General features: G+C 42.5%; 1 protein-coding gene across 13 annotated transcripts in view; it reads left to right on the top strand.

Annotated features, from left to right (window-relative positions):
• Nucleotides 1-16023, top strand: part of RIMBP2 (RIMS binding protein 2) — a 573825-nt gene that overhangs the window by 109781 nt on the left and 448021 nt on the right. For all 13 annotated transcript variants that reach the window (XR_005776163.1, XM_040416249.1, XM_040416247.1 and 10 more), the window contains exon 5: nt 1478-1612. Coding sequence is in view for 12 of the 13 variants with exons in the window: in XM_040416249.1 (XP_040272183.1) it covers nt 1478-1612 (135 nt within the window). In the remaining variant the exon portion in view is untranslated. The remainder of the gene's footprint in view (nt 1-1477; nt 1613-16023) is intronic.

The raw sequence follows: 16023 nt of genomic DNA, 5'->3' as shown, positions 1-16023 counted from the left end.
ACAGCCCACAGTGCACCTAAAACCTTTTTGCATGAAGCATTTCCAGTATTAAAGGACTAGATTTTCACAAGAAAGGCATGGTTATGTATCAGGGCACCTATCCTATTCTGTAGGTGACATACTATTCCCATAACAGGTCTAATTGACTTGGCACTCTTCCATGGGAATGTATTGTGGTTGTATAGTCTACCTCTATGACCCACATTATACAATTGAAGGTGCCAGGTCAGAAATCTGTAACCCTAAAGGAGGAGCAGCACAATGTGAAAACAGTGATACAAAGCTGAATAAGAGAATGTGGAAAATCAGCAGCACCCACTAAAAGCTCACAGGCTTGAAATGCAGTTTTCAATTAAAACATTACAATGTGGTAAAAGGAAATCCTTTGAATGGTGATGATGATTTTCAGTATTTGGGTTAAACATTGTTGTCATGTCTAAGGCCTCTTGCACACGACCGTATGGCTTTTTCAGTATTTTGCAAAATATGGATCCGCAAAAAATACAGATGAAGTCCATGTGCATTCCGTTTTTTGTGGAACAGAACAGCTGGCCCCTGATAGAACAGTACTATCCTTGTCCGTTATGCGGACAATAATAGGACACGTTCTATATTTGAACAGAACGGAAAAAACGGAAATACGGAAACGTAAGGCATATGGAGTACCTTCCATTTTTTTTGTGGATCCATTGAAATGAATGGTTCCGTACATGGTCAGTCTAAGGAATGCAAAAAACGGAACGTAAACGGGAAAAAAAAACATTCGTATGAAAGAGGCCTAATACTGTAGGACAGAGTTGTAAATGTATGCCGGACGGTTTCCTGGTGTAAATATATTGAAAAATGTCAGGCTGTGGTTGAATGCCATACTGATGAATTCCATGTGCCACTTTCAGTTGCAGAGGCTCCTCATTTAGTCCTCTTTCACACATCAGTGAATCATGGATGTGTGTTGTCCGTGGTCTCCAGAGACAGCACACGTATCCATAGACTTTAATGTGTGTATTCACACATTAGTGGTTTTCGATGGACCATTGGCCCGTCGTGACACAACGGAAGCATGCCCTAGTTGTGTCCTTGATTACGGATTTCTCACACACATTATAGTTAGGGATGAGCGAATCGACTTCGGATGAAACATCCGAAGTCGATTCGCATAAAACTTCGTTCTAATACTGTACGGAGCAGAAGCTCCGTACAGTATTAGAATGTATTGGCTCCGATGGGCCGAAGTTATTGCTTCGCGAATAACTTCAAAAATTAATTCATACTGTAAAAAAACATTTCCCGAACTCTGGTTCGGTCCCAAGGTTTTTTACAGTACAAATTAATTTATAAAGTTATTACGCGAAATCTCACGAGCAATAACTTTGGCTCATCGGAGCCAATACATTCTAATACTGAAATCGTTGAAAGTCCAGTAAGCAGTGTTTTTTTTACTGTTTTGGTCAACTTGTCATTTTTATTTCTTATCCAGGAGGGATTAATAGGTCAAAAGCCAAGTGATGTAGAGCATTTGCTGAAGCAGTCCCAGAAGGAGCTACTGTGGCTGCAGAGACAGCTGTCATTCATCTCCAATGGAGGTCCACCATGCATCCTGTCCCCGAACAAGGTACGACTGCCATCCTGATGAGTCCAAAATAATCATGTGTTATTGCAAAAGTGTAATACAGTTTTCATATAACTAGTGTTGGCCTATGAAAAAATAGCACACATCGCTGCTGACTTTGATTTTTAAGACCCATTAATATTATGCTGCTTAAGGGGCACAATTTATTGCAGCCATATATCAGGGATACTAACAATGGTCTCAGGAGAAATAAGGACTTTGATGTACGGCAGAAATAAATTACAGTGATTGCTTATATTCCAGGTTATTAACATCCCTCTAAGAGATCTACTGTACTTAACTTACTGTGAGCTCTGGATTATTGCAAATTAATTGCTGGGCCCAAAATAAGTCTCCAGTTCATATCTGAGGATATTACATCAGTGAATTACTGATGCCACAACTCCACTTCTCTGTATTACCTCAATATACTGTATTTATGCTACTACTTTTTCATTGAGTTATTGCACCTGATGCATGCGCATACTTGTAGTGTTATTACTAACGTATACATAAAAGTTCTATTCTGGTCCCATCCACCCAAAAAACATTGTTTCAATAGGTTTCTGACTTGTCTAGGTTAAGTTCAGCAAACTGCAGACAGGCAGCAATGTTTCTTTTGGAGAGCAGCAGCTTCCTGGTTCCTGCTATGTACACCATTATTGTTCAGTGTCCTCCTGATGGTGGACTCATGAATATTAACATTAGCTATTGTTCTAAAGCAGAGATGCCCAACCTGCGGCCCTCCAGCTGTTGCAAAACTACAAGTCCCAGCATGCCTGGACAGCCTATAGCTATTACGGAATGCTGGGAGTTGTAGTTTTGCAACAGCCGGAGGGCCGCAGGTTGAGCATCCCTGTGCTAAAGGCCTTTAGTTGCTTAGAGGTTACCTTGGGTTCCAATGTGACCACACAGACTATTACACCCCTTGCTTTTGACGTGATCTTTGTTGGTTGACCATTCCTATGGAGTGGAATTTCCTATATTTGTACATAATCAGTCTGACTGTGGATTGGTGGAGTCCAAGCTCTTTAGAGATGGTTTTGTAACTATATCCAGCCAGATGAGCATCAACAACTCTTCCTCTGAGGTCCTTAGAAATCTCCTTTGCTCTTGTTTTGCTCATGTGTTGTAAAGGTGTGACTTTGATGGTAGAAGTAGCAGTAGTACATATAGCAGAAAAAGCACAGTTCCAGAGTATATCACATCACAATCTTCTCTCAGTAACAGTGTAGAGGTAACAACAATGATGGCAGTTATAATACCGCCAAGTCTGACTCCAAACACTTTGCTGTCTTCCTAAGATAACCACAGGCATACTATACTGTCCTTAACTTCTCCTGCAGTTCCTGGGCTGAGGGTTCCAGAAACCTTAGCTACAGATGGCCAATCCGTCTCCAAGTGTGGTAGGTGCCAGAGGCAATAATCCTTTCCACAGCAGCAAAGCCTTTCTGCCCTAAATGAGTGAATACCGTGCTGTCTTAATCTTGCATGGCCTGGTTCTGGACCTTCTAAGATGACTGAACTCTATCTCAGGGGACTTCTGATAATATAATAACTTCCTTGGCAGCTGAAGTCTCAGAGACACAGGCTTATCAATTCACCACTTAGACCCAGAGAAATGAAGGGTATTAGATCCTTCTGTTGTATAACTGGCAGCCCTGAGACTGATAGTACCCAAGTTACATTTATCCTATAAACTAAATTATAAAATCATTCTTTATTAGTTGAAATTAAAACTCAATCCAAGAACCAGAGGTATGCCGCCACTGGAAAGGACATTCTTAATTAAAACTTTTAACTTATTAAACTTTTAATTTCATTAACAAAATGGTAGGTGAAAAGATGATAACCAATGCTCAAGTAAAACAAATTATACAATCTTACCCTGAAAGATGGTAAATGGTATTCTGGCTAACTGAGAGTTACGATGGGATGATGGTGGCTGCCCCTATTATTCACTAAAACCCTGATCTTCACTAGGTCTCCAGGTGGGAAATAGTGCCCTATGTAAACCTGGATTTTCCATATCAGCTGCCTACAGCAGAGCCCTATCCCAACACCAAAGGTCAAAAATAGCCTGATCCACCCTTCAGTTAGTACAGTAAATATAGGTCACATGAGGTCCAACGCATTTCACCCGCACAGTAATGTGTGGCCTCATCAGGGGACCTGCAGCAAAGGGAATGTATTGTGAAGATACCTGTTAGAATTTAGTAAAAGTCCACACCTCATGGGTAACAGATAAAGAAAGTATAGTGGTTCAGCAATGAATAGGTTAAATACAAAACCTACCATATGTCCTAGTGTAGCATATTAAGACTTAGACCTATTAAAACCAGTGTAGTATGGGATTGTAGATATCCTATTCCTTGTCTCTGCCTCTCTGTAACTATCTGCGTGTGGATTGTTCTCACATCACCTTTTACAAACTCTAGTCAGCTAATAAAACGCGCTCATACACCGCCCCCTACATGTTTCACCAGATCCCTGGTGTCTTCAGGGGCATATGGTCAATGACACGCATGTGTGGGGGCATGCACTGGTTTAAATAGCCTCTGTTCTGCATCACTGCAGGTATCCACCTATCATAGACTACCACATATGTGATGACGTCCTTACTCCCCCCCCCTCGATTGCATCACTCCTCACATTCACCCCTCCTTTACTCCATCAACACACCTCTCTTCCAGAGATCCAGTCATGTTTCACTACTAAGTCCATGTAGATCTACCCCTATAATGCTCTAACCAATTATCATTTCCCACTACTCCCATCCTTTAGCTCCTCACTGAGATTAGTAGACCGAGCCCTGGCATATGCTTGCGTATTTTATTGACTGAGAAAACCCAGACACAAACAAACAAGATAGCTGGCTAGTGATGAGCGGCAGGGGAAATATTAGAATTCTTGATATTTTGCGAATATTTGGGTGAATGTTCGTTATAAATTAGCGAATTTGAGAATTCGCCATTATTTTCTTGATTGCGAAAATCGGCAATGTAATATGCACATATTGCGAGCGCATTACAGGCGTGGGTCACTTTTGCTACATTTTTCAAGCTGCTAGAAATTTCCTGAGACTGGAGAAAATGGTTGGCACGGCAGAACATTAAAATAGCTTTATATCCAGATAGAGGGCTCCAATATATTTGCGATTGCGCAAATTGGCAATTAATGATGTGCATATTTTGGTGCAATACGTGCAACTTCACATTTTAGCAGGTCTGACTACATATTACTGATTGGTGCACTAAGTATTGTTGTAAACTTGTGACTTCACAGCACTGCGTATGTCTGTAGCATGTATGAATGGGCAGCAGTACCTAACACCCTGCACTGCAACTGATACACTATATCACTCTGTAACCTACACTGACTATCTCCCACTAACTATCTGTATTATATACAGGTTCTTCTCAAAAAATTAGCATAGAAACATAGAATGTGTCGGCAGATAAGAACCATTTGGCCCATCTAGTCTGCCCAATATACTGAATACTATGGATAGCCCCTGGCCCTATCTTATATGAAGGATAGCCTTATGCCTATCCCATGCATGCTTAAACCCCTTCACTGTATTTGCAGCTACCACTTCTGCAGGAAGGCTATTCCATGCATCCACTACTCTCTCAGTAAAGTAATACTTCCTGATATTACTTTTAAACCTTTGCCCCTCTAATTTAAAACTGTGTCCTCTTGTGGTAGTTTTTCTTCTTTTAAATATGCTCTCTTCCTTTACCGAGTTGATTCCCTTTATGTATTTAAAAGTTTCTATCATATCCCCTCTGTCTCTTCTTTCTTCCAAGCTATACATATTAAGGTCCTTTAACCTTTCCTGGTAAGTTTTATCCTGCAATCCATGTACTAGTTTAGTAGCTCTTCTCTGAACTCTCTCTAGAGTATCTATATCCTTCTGGAGATATGGCCTCCAGTACTGCGCACAATACTCCAAGTGAGGTCTCACCAGTGTTCTGTACAGCGGCATAAGCACTTCACTCTTTCTACTGCTTATACCTCTCCCTATACATCCAAGCATTCTGCTGGCATTTCATGCATATTGTGATAAAGTTCATTATTTTCTGTAATGTACTGATAAACATTAGACTTTCATATATTTTAGATTCATTACACACAACTGAAGTAGTTCAAGCCTTTTCTTGTTTTAATATTGATGATTTTGGCATACAGCTCATAAAATCCCAAAATTCCTATCTCAAAAAATTAGCATATCATGAAAAGGTTCTCTAAACGAGCTATTAACCTAATCATCTGAATCAACTAGTTAACTCTAAACACCTGCAAAAGATTCCTGAGGCTTTTAAAAACTCCCAGCCTGGTTCATTACTCAAAACCGCAATCATGGGTACGACTGCCGACCTGACTGCTGTCCAGAAGGCCATCATTGACAACCTCAAGAAAGAGGGTAAGACACAGAAATAAATTTCTGAACGAATAGGCTGTTCCCAGAGTGCTGTATCAAGGCACCTCAGTGGGAAGTCTGTGGGAAGGAAAAAGTGTGGCAGAAAACGCTGCACAACGAGAAGAGGTGACCGGACCCTGAGGAAGATTGTGGAGAAGGACCGATTCCAGATCTTGGGGGACCTGCAGTGGACTGAGTCTGAAGTAGAAACATCCAGAGCCACCGTGTACAGGCGTGTGCAGGAAATGGGCTACAGGTGCAGCATTCCCCAGGTCAAGCCACTTTTGAACCAGAGAAGCAGCACTGGACTGTTGCTCAGTGGTTCAAAGTACTTTTTTCGGATGAAAGCAAATTTTGCATGTCATTCGGAAATCAAGGTGCCAGAGTCTGGAGGAAGACTGGGGAGAGGGAAATGCCAAAATGCCTGAAGTCCAGTGTCAAGTACCCACAGTCAGTGATGGTCTGGGGTGCCATGTCAGCTGCTGGTGTTGGTCCACTGTGTTTTATCAAGGGCAGGGTCAATGCAGCTAGCTATCAGGAGATTTCGGAGCAATAAAAGAAAAGTCATGCTTCCATCTGCTGAAAAGCTTTATGGAGATGAAGATTTCATTTTTCAGCACGAAATGCTTCCATCTGCTGAAAAGCTTTATGGAGATGAAGATTTAATTTTTCAGCACGACCTGGCACCTGCTCACAGTGCCAAAACCACTGGTAAATGGTTTACTGACCATGGTATTACTGTGCTCAATTGGCCTGCCAACTCTCCTGACCTGAACCCCATAAAGAATCTGTGGGATATTGGGAAGAGAAAGTTGAGAGACGCAAGACCCAACACTCCGGATGAGCTTAAGGCCGCTATCGAAGCATCCTGGGCCTCCATAACACCTCAGCAGTGCCACAGGCTGATTGCCTCCATGCCACGCCGCATTGAAGCAGTCATTGATGCAAAAGGATTCCCGACCAAGTATTGAGTGCATAACTGAACTTAATTATTTGAAGGTTGACTTTTTTTGTATTAAAAACACTTTTCTTTTATTGGTCGGATGAAATATGCTAATTATTTGAGATAGGAATTTTGGGTTTTCATGAGCTGTATGCCAAAATCATCAATATTAAAACAAGAAAAGGCTTGAACTACTTCAGTTGTGTGTAATGAATCTAAAATATATGAAAGTCTAATGTTTATCAGTACATTACAGAAAATAATGAACTTTATCACAATATGCTAATTTTTTGAGAAGAACCTGTATATGAGCTAACTAACTATCTAATGTCATGACACAGCAAAGCACAGAGAACAGCAATGACACTGCTGTCTCTCTCAGATCTGCAAAAAAACTGCAGAAAATGGCTGCTGGGGAGGTTCTTATATAGTAAGCGGTAGGCAACTTTCCAATTGGTTTCTAGGGATGTTGCTAAGCTCAGACAAAGACTTTGCAGCCTTCTCATTGGCCCACAAGCAAGAAGCAGAGAGGGATCATGGGTTCAGATGAAAAAAAATCTAGAATATTCTTGAATATGAATTTATAGCACTATATTCTAAATCTTCGCGAATTCTCAAAGTGGCGATATTCACGAATAAAATTCACAATTCGAATATTCGCACCCCACACTACTGGCTATATAGGCACGTTCAATCAGCGGCATCATGCATTGAGTCAAATTTTAAGACATCACTGGCTTCTGCTGCTGATGGATAATGACCTCAAGGAAGTACACTGCTCAAAAAAATAAAGGGAACACTTAAACAACACACTGTAACTCCAAGTCAATCACACTTCTGTGAAATCAAACTGTCCACTTAGGAAGCAACACTGAGTGACAATCCATTTCATATGCTGTTGTGCAAATGGGATAGACAACAGGTGGAAATTATAGGCAATTAGCAAGACACCCCCAATAAAGGAGTGGTTCTGCAGGTGGTGACCACAGACCACTTCTCAGTTCCTATGCTTCCTGGCTGATGTTTTGGTCACTTTTGAATGCTGGCGGTGCTTTCACTCTAGTGGTAGCATGAGACGGAGTCTACAACCCACACAAGTGGCTCAGGTAGTGCAGCTTATCCAGGATGGCACATCAATGCGAGCTGTGGCAAGAAGGTTTGCTGTGTCTGTCAGCGTAGTGTCCAGAGCATGGAGGCGCTACCAGGAGACAGGCCAGTACATCAGGAGACGTGGAGGAGGCCGTAGGAGGGCAACAACCCAGCAGCAGGACCGCTACCTCCGCCTTTGTGCAAGGAGGAACAGGAAGAGCACTGCCAGAGCCCTGCAAAATGACCTCCAACAGGCCACAAATGTTCATGTGTCTGCTCAAATGGTCAGAAACAGACTCCATGAGGGTGATATGAGGGCCCGACGTCCACAGGTGGGGGTTGTGCTTACAGCCCAACACCGTGCAGGACGTTTGGCATTTGCCAGAGAACACCAAGATTGGCAAATTTGCCACTGGCGCCCTGTGCTCTTCACAGATGAAAGCAGGTTCACACTGAGCACATGTGACAGACGTGACGGAGTCTGGAGACGCCATGGAGAACGTTCTGCTGCCTGCAACATCCTCCAGCATGACCGGTTTGGCATTGGGTCAGTAATGGTGTGGGGTGGCATTTCTTTGGAGGGCCGCACAGCCCTCCATGTGCTCGCCAGAGGTAGTCTGACTGCCATTAGGTACCGAGATGAGATCCTCAGACCCCTTGTGAGACCATATGCTGGTGTGGTTGGCCCTGGGTTCCTCCTAATGCAAGACAATGCTAGACCTCATGTGGCTGGAGTGTGTCAGCAGTTCCTGCAAGACGAAGGCATTGATGCTATGGACTGGCCCGCCCGTTCCCCAGACCTGAATCCAATTGAGCACATCTGGGACATCATGTCTCGCTCTATCCACCAACGTCACGTTGCACCACAGACTGTCCAGGAGTTGGCAGATGCTTTAGTCCAGGTCTGGGAGGAGATCCCTCAGGAGACCATCCGCCACCTCATCAGGAGCATGCACAAGCATTGTAGGGAGGTCATACAGGCACGTGGAGGCCACACACACTACTGAGCCTCATTTTGACTTGTTTTAAGGACATTACATCAATGTTGGATCAGCCTGTAGTGTGTTTTTCCACTCTAATTTTGAGTGTGACTCCAAATTCAGACCTCCATGGGTTGAAAAATTTGATTTCCATTTTTTTATTTTTGTGTGATTTTGTTGTCAGCACATACAACTATGTAAAGAACAAAGTATTTCAGAAGAATATTTAATTAATTCAGATCTAGTATGTGTTATTTTTGTGTTCCCTTTATTTTTTTGAGCAGTGTATTTACATCTAGTCCCTCGATTACTTACAAAAGAGGTAGAAACCTTTGGGACGAATTGGTCCATATCCACTTTTCATCCACAACGGTTAATGGTGGAACATGGCTGAAATCAACAGTGACTGGTTCACCACCCTGTGGTAGATGCTCATTCTGTAGTTACATGAAGAAAACAAAAGTATTTATTAATCCAGTGGATAATAAGAAATATATTATTCAACAGTTCTTTAATTTCCAGAGTACCGGGGAGTGTACATAGCCCAATGTACATGCCCGAAACTGTACATCGGCAAAACTATTCAAGAACTGAGAAGACTTATTTCAAAACACATTAGCTGCATTAACACCAAAGCAGATACACCCCTGTCAAGACATGTGAGATATGTGCATGGAAGAGATGCAAGGTGCTTGACTTTCTGGGTAGTCATCTAAAAATAACAGTTGGGACCAAGAAGAGGAAACCTAGATAGGATCCTGCTACAGGAAGAAACGCGTTGGAGTATCACCTAGACAGCCTCAATCCCAAAGGCCTAAATGAAGGCTTTTTCCTATGCATCTTTTTTATAAATGGACAAGCACCACTTGACCTGGGAAAAAGTAGTATCGAAATTGATGACCTACAACCCAATAGGGACCATTAAGTGTGGTTGGACCATTGGTAGATAGTAGCCCATTTCAAACATAATCATTCTAAGGATGACTTAGAAAAGTAAAATACTTACCATAGACGTCCTGTGGGATTTCCACTTAGTAATATAAAATATGCAAAACACTATTAAGAAAATAAATAAATAATAAAAAGGAATATACCTAATACAATATTAATTATCATATAAAGAGCTAAAAATATGACTGTTCTCCACCCTCCAAAATTTTCCCCTCCCTGCTATCCTAATCCCTCTCTCTTATGTATATCCAATATGGGGTGAAGGATAGGACTGAGACAATCTGATATACAATACACAAAATGATACCAAATATAGGAATCAGGACAAATAATAGAGTGAAGGCTCATGCATAAACTATTTTACACCCCACAAGAGAGACACTAGCAAAGGCAAGAGATAACCTGCTCTACTTAGTCTGGAGACATGCGCAGATGCAGGATGAGAGAAGGATCGCTTTCCACCTAAGTCTGGTGACATACACAGTTGGGATGGGAGAGCGATCGCTCTGCTCATAAGTCCAGTGACATGCGCAGTTACAGGACTAGTACCTTCAAAACATGAATGAGTGAGAGGCGGAGGAGGAGCTGAAGGATGGGAGTAGTGGGAAACTATAGTAGGTTAGAGCATTATAGGGGTGGATCTACCTGGACTTAGTAGTGAGACATGATTGGACCTCTGGAAGGGAGGTGTGTTGATGGAGTAAAGGAGGGATGAATGAGAGAAGTGATGTAATCGAGGGGGAGGGAGTCATCACATATGTGGCTGTCTATGATTGGTGGATACCAGCAGTGATGTCATTGGCTATATACCCCTGAGGACACCAGGGATCTGTGAAACACGTAGGGGTGGTGCATGAGCACATTTTATTAGTGGACAATCGTTTGTGAAAGATAATATGAGAACAATCCACACGCAGATAGTTACAAAGAGGCAGAGACAAGGAAAGCGTAGGTGATAGCACATGAATGATATCTACAATCCCACACTACACTGGCCAACTGGGTTTTAATAGGTCTGAGATTGAGTTTAAATTTGAACTTATAAAGAATGATTTTATAATTTAGTATTATAGGATAAATGTAAATTGGGTACTATTAGCCTCAGGGCTGCAAGTTATACATCAGAGACAGAGGTTCTCTGAACATGGCCTAGCATTCAGGAGCTTCTACATGTACGTCTTCTCCTTTGCTTTGATAGACTCACACTCTCTACTACAGGGGTAGGGTAGGCAGGGCCGGTGTTAGGATGGGCCAAATCGGGCAGTTGCCCAGGGCCCCCATCTTCTAAGGGGCCCACCTGCTTCAGTGCTGCTGTACATATAAGAGAAATCATTACCACAGAGCTGCTCTGGGAACTGACAGCTCCGGACACTAGCAATGAGCGAATCGACTTTGGATGCTTCATCTGAAGTCGATTCGCATACAACTTCATGGTACCGTGGAACCGAACCCAAGTTCGGTATCAAGGTTTTTTACAGTAATATTTAATTTACGAAGTTATTACACAAAGTCTTACACGAGACTTTGCAAAGTAATAACTTTGGCTCATTGGAGCCAATACATTCTAATACTGTACGGAGCTCCTGCTATGTACAGTATTACAACAATGTTTTATGCGAATCGACTTCAGATGAAGCATCCGAAGTCGATTCACTCATCCCTACTGGACACCAGCATCACTCTTCTACCAGAACTGTAGGACCTGCGATGATGACACATGCAGGAGGCAGAGCTCAGCAGAGAAGAGGGGATAAAGGACCTGTAATGACCTCACCATCATGTGACTAGAACAGGAGGCAGAGCTCAGCAGTGCAGTAAAGTAATGAAGAAGAAGAACAGTGATGCATGGGAAGAAGTGAAGAATGGATTCAATGTAAAAGCCAGGGAAATGCTGGGAGTTGTAGTCCTCTACTCTTATACCTCCTGTTATGTAATATCAGAGTACATTACATGATGAGGTATGAGGAGAGGACTACAACTCCCAGCTTGTTATGTAATATCAGGGTACATTACAACATCCTGGATATGCTGGGAGTTGTAGTCCTCTTCTCTTATACCTCCTCTTATAATGTACTCTGATATTACATAATAACTGCTTGGACATGCTGGAAGTCATAGTCTTCTTCTCTTATACCTCTTCTTGTAATGTACTCTGACATTACATAACAACGGTTTGTACATGCTGGGAGTTGTAGTCCCATGACCATCCTTTTATACGTCCCCCTGTAATGTGTGGACATGGGGGGAACAAAGCAGGCACAGTATTGGGGGTAGCTTCAAGAGGTTCTCCAGGTTTTTTCATATTGATGACCTATCCTCAGGATAGTCATCAATATCAGATTGGTGGGAGTCCGACACCTGGCACCCCCGACGATGAGCTATTTGAGGAGATGGCGTGCGCTGTGCCCACGTGCCATCTCCCTTCTCTCTTCCTGCTTTGCCGCTGTGTGTCTATAGGACAGCAGCAGTGAATGGCACCCGCCAGCTCCTCAAACAGCTGATCGGCGGGGGTGTTGGACGTTGGGCTGTGTTTTTAGCACACTTTTGATTTTGCCCAGGGCCACATTTTGTCTAAAACCGGCCTTGGGGGTAGGCAACTTCCGGCACTCCAGCTGTTGTGAAAATACAACTACCAACATGCAAACTTCCTCTGCTCTTCTTAAAACTCTAATAGAAATGAATGCCGAATGCTGGAATTGTAGTTTTACAACAGCTGGACAGGGTGGACTAGGTCCATTACCCTGGTAACCTAAACAGTCTGTCAATTTGTTAGGGCTGTATTACACCAACAGATTATCTGACAGATTTTCTGACCAATCAGTGGTCAGATGGCCAATTACACACACAGATCTTTTGTTATACACACTAACTATTGGTCTGATTGGACAGATAATGGTTAGATAATCTGTTGTGTAATACAGGCCTTAATTGTTCATTTGCCTTATACATTGCTATTGAATATATAAACATAATAAAGCATTAACTCTTTGGCATTAATTACCCCTTTGCACTATTCCTACTGGGTGCTGCACACCCACTGACTCCAGATTTTCATCCCATTGACTGAAAACACCTGTTTCTAATTTCACCTTCAAATTATCTGCTGACCAATGACAATTATTTGTTTGATTTGGTTATATTTATCTAATTTTATGATTTGTGTGAAAATCTAATAAACGTCTATTTGGCAGCCAATTTCAGTTTAAGAAGCACTGTGCTGCATGTTACACCATCGCTTTTAGAGACAGATTCTAGGGCCACAGTTTAGGATATTCTAGATAGAGGAGCCTATAGATTATTCGGGAATCCATGTCCTCCGGGACAAGAAAGAGGTTCTCATATCTACCTGCATGAAACGGCAGATCAATTTACCAAAGCTTGTGGCTCGCATAGTGAAAGTAAGTACCTTCACAGAGTTTGCTGCAAGAATATTGTCCTCTGTGACTGCAGCTTCGTTAGAGGCATTAGCAGAGCTATATATTCTGGTCCTGACCATGGTAAGACATCTTGGAGAACTGTGACATCCTAAATGACTTTAGTTACTAAATTTGACTTGAAGTGAACCTTCTCTGCCTGCATCAGGGGGACTCAGCTTTAAAAGCATTGCCCAAAAGCAACATACAATGGGCCAAGAGGGGGAATTGCATAAAATAACAGAAAGCCATTACTTACATGTTAAAGAGCCTTTTAGTAGGATCAACCCTATGAAACCAGGCATACTGTCTGGAAGAGTTGATCCTGCTGATCAGAATCTTCTTTGTGTTATGAACATCGATTGTGGCATTCCTGAGAAAAAGCACTGCTTCTTCTGTGCTCCCCGCCGGTCTTGTGTTATTGTGCAACAGTGTAGTCACCCCACGAGTCCGTTGCAGCCAGTCACAAGCATCAGCAGACCAGTCTTCTGTGGTCTGTGGTCTGCTGTGGTTGTGGCATGTGGGTAGATGGCGCGTGATCAGCTCTGTGGACACAAATGGAGACCAGCGGAGACTATGAAAGCAGTGGGGGGATTAATATGCTGAGTCCTGTTATTTTCTTGTATACCATTCCTTGCCTGTAGAATTTTTTTTTGTATCCTGGACAACTCCTAAACGCAATCTCAACTTTTAGGAATATCTGCATAATACCTGTGCACATCTGACCTATCTCTTGATACATGCTCGACCTTATTATGGCATAGTCACAATATAATCGCAGTCTTGGGGGGGGGGATTTTTGACACATTTACAGTACCAATATTTGCACCACATTACACAAAAACAGCTATTCCAGCTCCTTGCTAATGTAGATTTCATTTTCTGGTGCATGGACCCAGGGTTGCCACCCAGAATTTTATCCCAAAATCGTGGACAGCCAACACAAACTGGACTGAATTATAAAGATTATAAGCAATACATGTCTATAGCTCAATTTATTGATAATAACTCACTATCAGTATTAACTGTGAGCTGTAAAATGATAAATACCACCAAAAAAATCTAGTCAAGTACCACCAGCCTGAGAAAAAAGTCACGAACACAGGAAAAAAAGTCACCTATTTTTATGGACTGTCCAGAAATCTCTGGACGGTTGGCAACCCTGTATGGCCCTCCCCACTTCTGGGTAGCGGCACATGCACAGTAACCACTCTCAAAGCTGGATTTGAGCTTTGGCAGCAGTGCGGGCAGGAAACGGACAGGGCTGGGCATGCAGCAGGTGGGAGCTTCTTCACCTGTGGGGTCAGCTTCCCACAAGTGAAGACATCTTTAATACAGTGTACCTCCATAGTGCTTCATCTAGGAGCTTTCTACCAGCTCTAGCCCACTTATGTAGATTCTGTTACTGTTCTATCTTTTGGAACAGAAGGACAATAAAGGGGCAAACAAAATGGTAAATGGGCGCAAAATTCCAGGCCTCTTTAGTGTCATTTGCCTTTCATTACCGCATTAGGGCAGCTAACTATATTGTAGATTCAATGGGGTGGGTCCCTTGTTTTGTGTATGTGCCCTGGCCTATGGTTTATTTACCACTACCACGATGTATTTGTGTCTCGTTCCAGTCCAGGCCATTTGTGATGAGAAAGCTATAAAGGGGACTTTTAATATTATCCTAATAGAATTTGAGCCACTTTCTGCCAGATACAAATGGCTACCTCAAAGCATTAGTGCAAGATGAGACTGGTGGGGGTCTGATACCCAGCACCCACACCAATCATTTGTTAGTGGCAGCCTCAGGTTCCACAAGTAACCACCACATCTCCGTACACTGTCTAGTGGCTGTTCTTGGTACTGCAAATTAAGCTCCAATTCAAGTGAATGTCATTTCATGTCAATTTATGCACAAATTCTGCAAGGATTTTTTTCCACAGCCTGCGGATAAGATATGTTTAAATCACCCCCCCCCCCCCCTTCCTGGTACCGTAAAACACCATGCATTTTCTGCCTGCAGCAGTGGAAAATCCACATCACATTTTCCACATATGCACCCTATTGGTCCCCAGACTACAACCCCTTAACAAATGCAGACCCAAGAACAGACCCTCAAACATGACCCATTAGATACAAGACCAGACCCCCGAATAAATATAGTACCAGGCAATCCTACTAAAACTAGAACAGATCCCCAAACCCAGACCAGACTCCCTAAATAAATACAGACCTAGAGCAAATCCCTTAAATAGAGACAAAATGGGATAAATTCATACCCCCTAAATACTGACCCAGGGCAGATCCCCTAATTAGATTCAGACCTAACAGCAGACATCAGAACCTATACTTTTACATAGCACCCCCCCCCCCCCCCCCCCGCCCCCCATCCCAACCATCTTTCTGCTCTGTTGTAGCTTGAGGACCTTAAGAAGTCATAGAAGTCCCTGAAATTTTGTTGTGTTTTATTTTTGTGGCAAAGATTATAACAAAAATCCACAATGTGTTTTAAAGGGAATCTGTCATTAAATCCATCCTATTAAAACCAGCTTACATGTCTGATGAGCCCTTGCCAGCTGAATCTAATGTTTTTGCTACCTTGTCGCTCTGTGGCCTTATCACAGAGA

This window comes from Bufo bufo, chromosome 2 (assembly GCF_905171765.1).
Source record: "Bufo bufo chromosome 2, aBufBuf1.1, whole genome shotgun sequence".
In the NCBI taxonomy this organism is placed as follows: domain Eukaryota; kingdom Metazoa; phylum Chordata; class Amphibia; order Anura; family Bufonidae; genus Bufo; species Bufo bufo.
The sequence above is the reverse complement of the archived record's forward strand: the minus strand, read 5'-3'. Positions and strand labels throughout refer to the sequence as shown.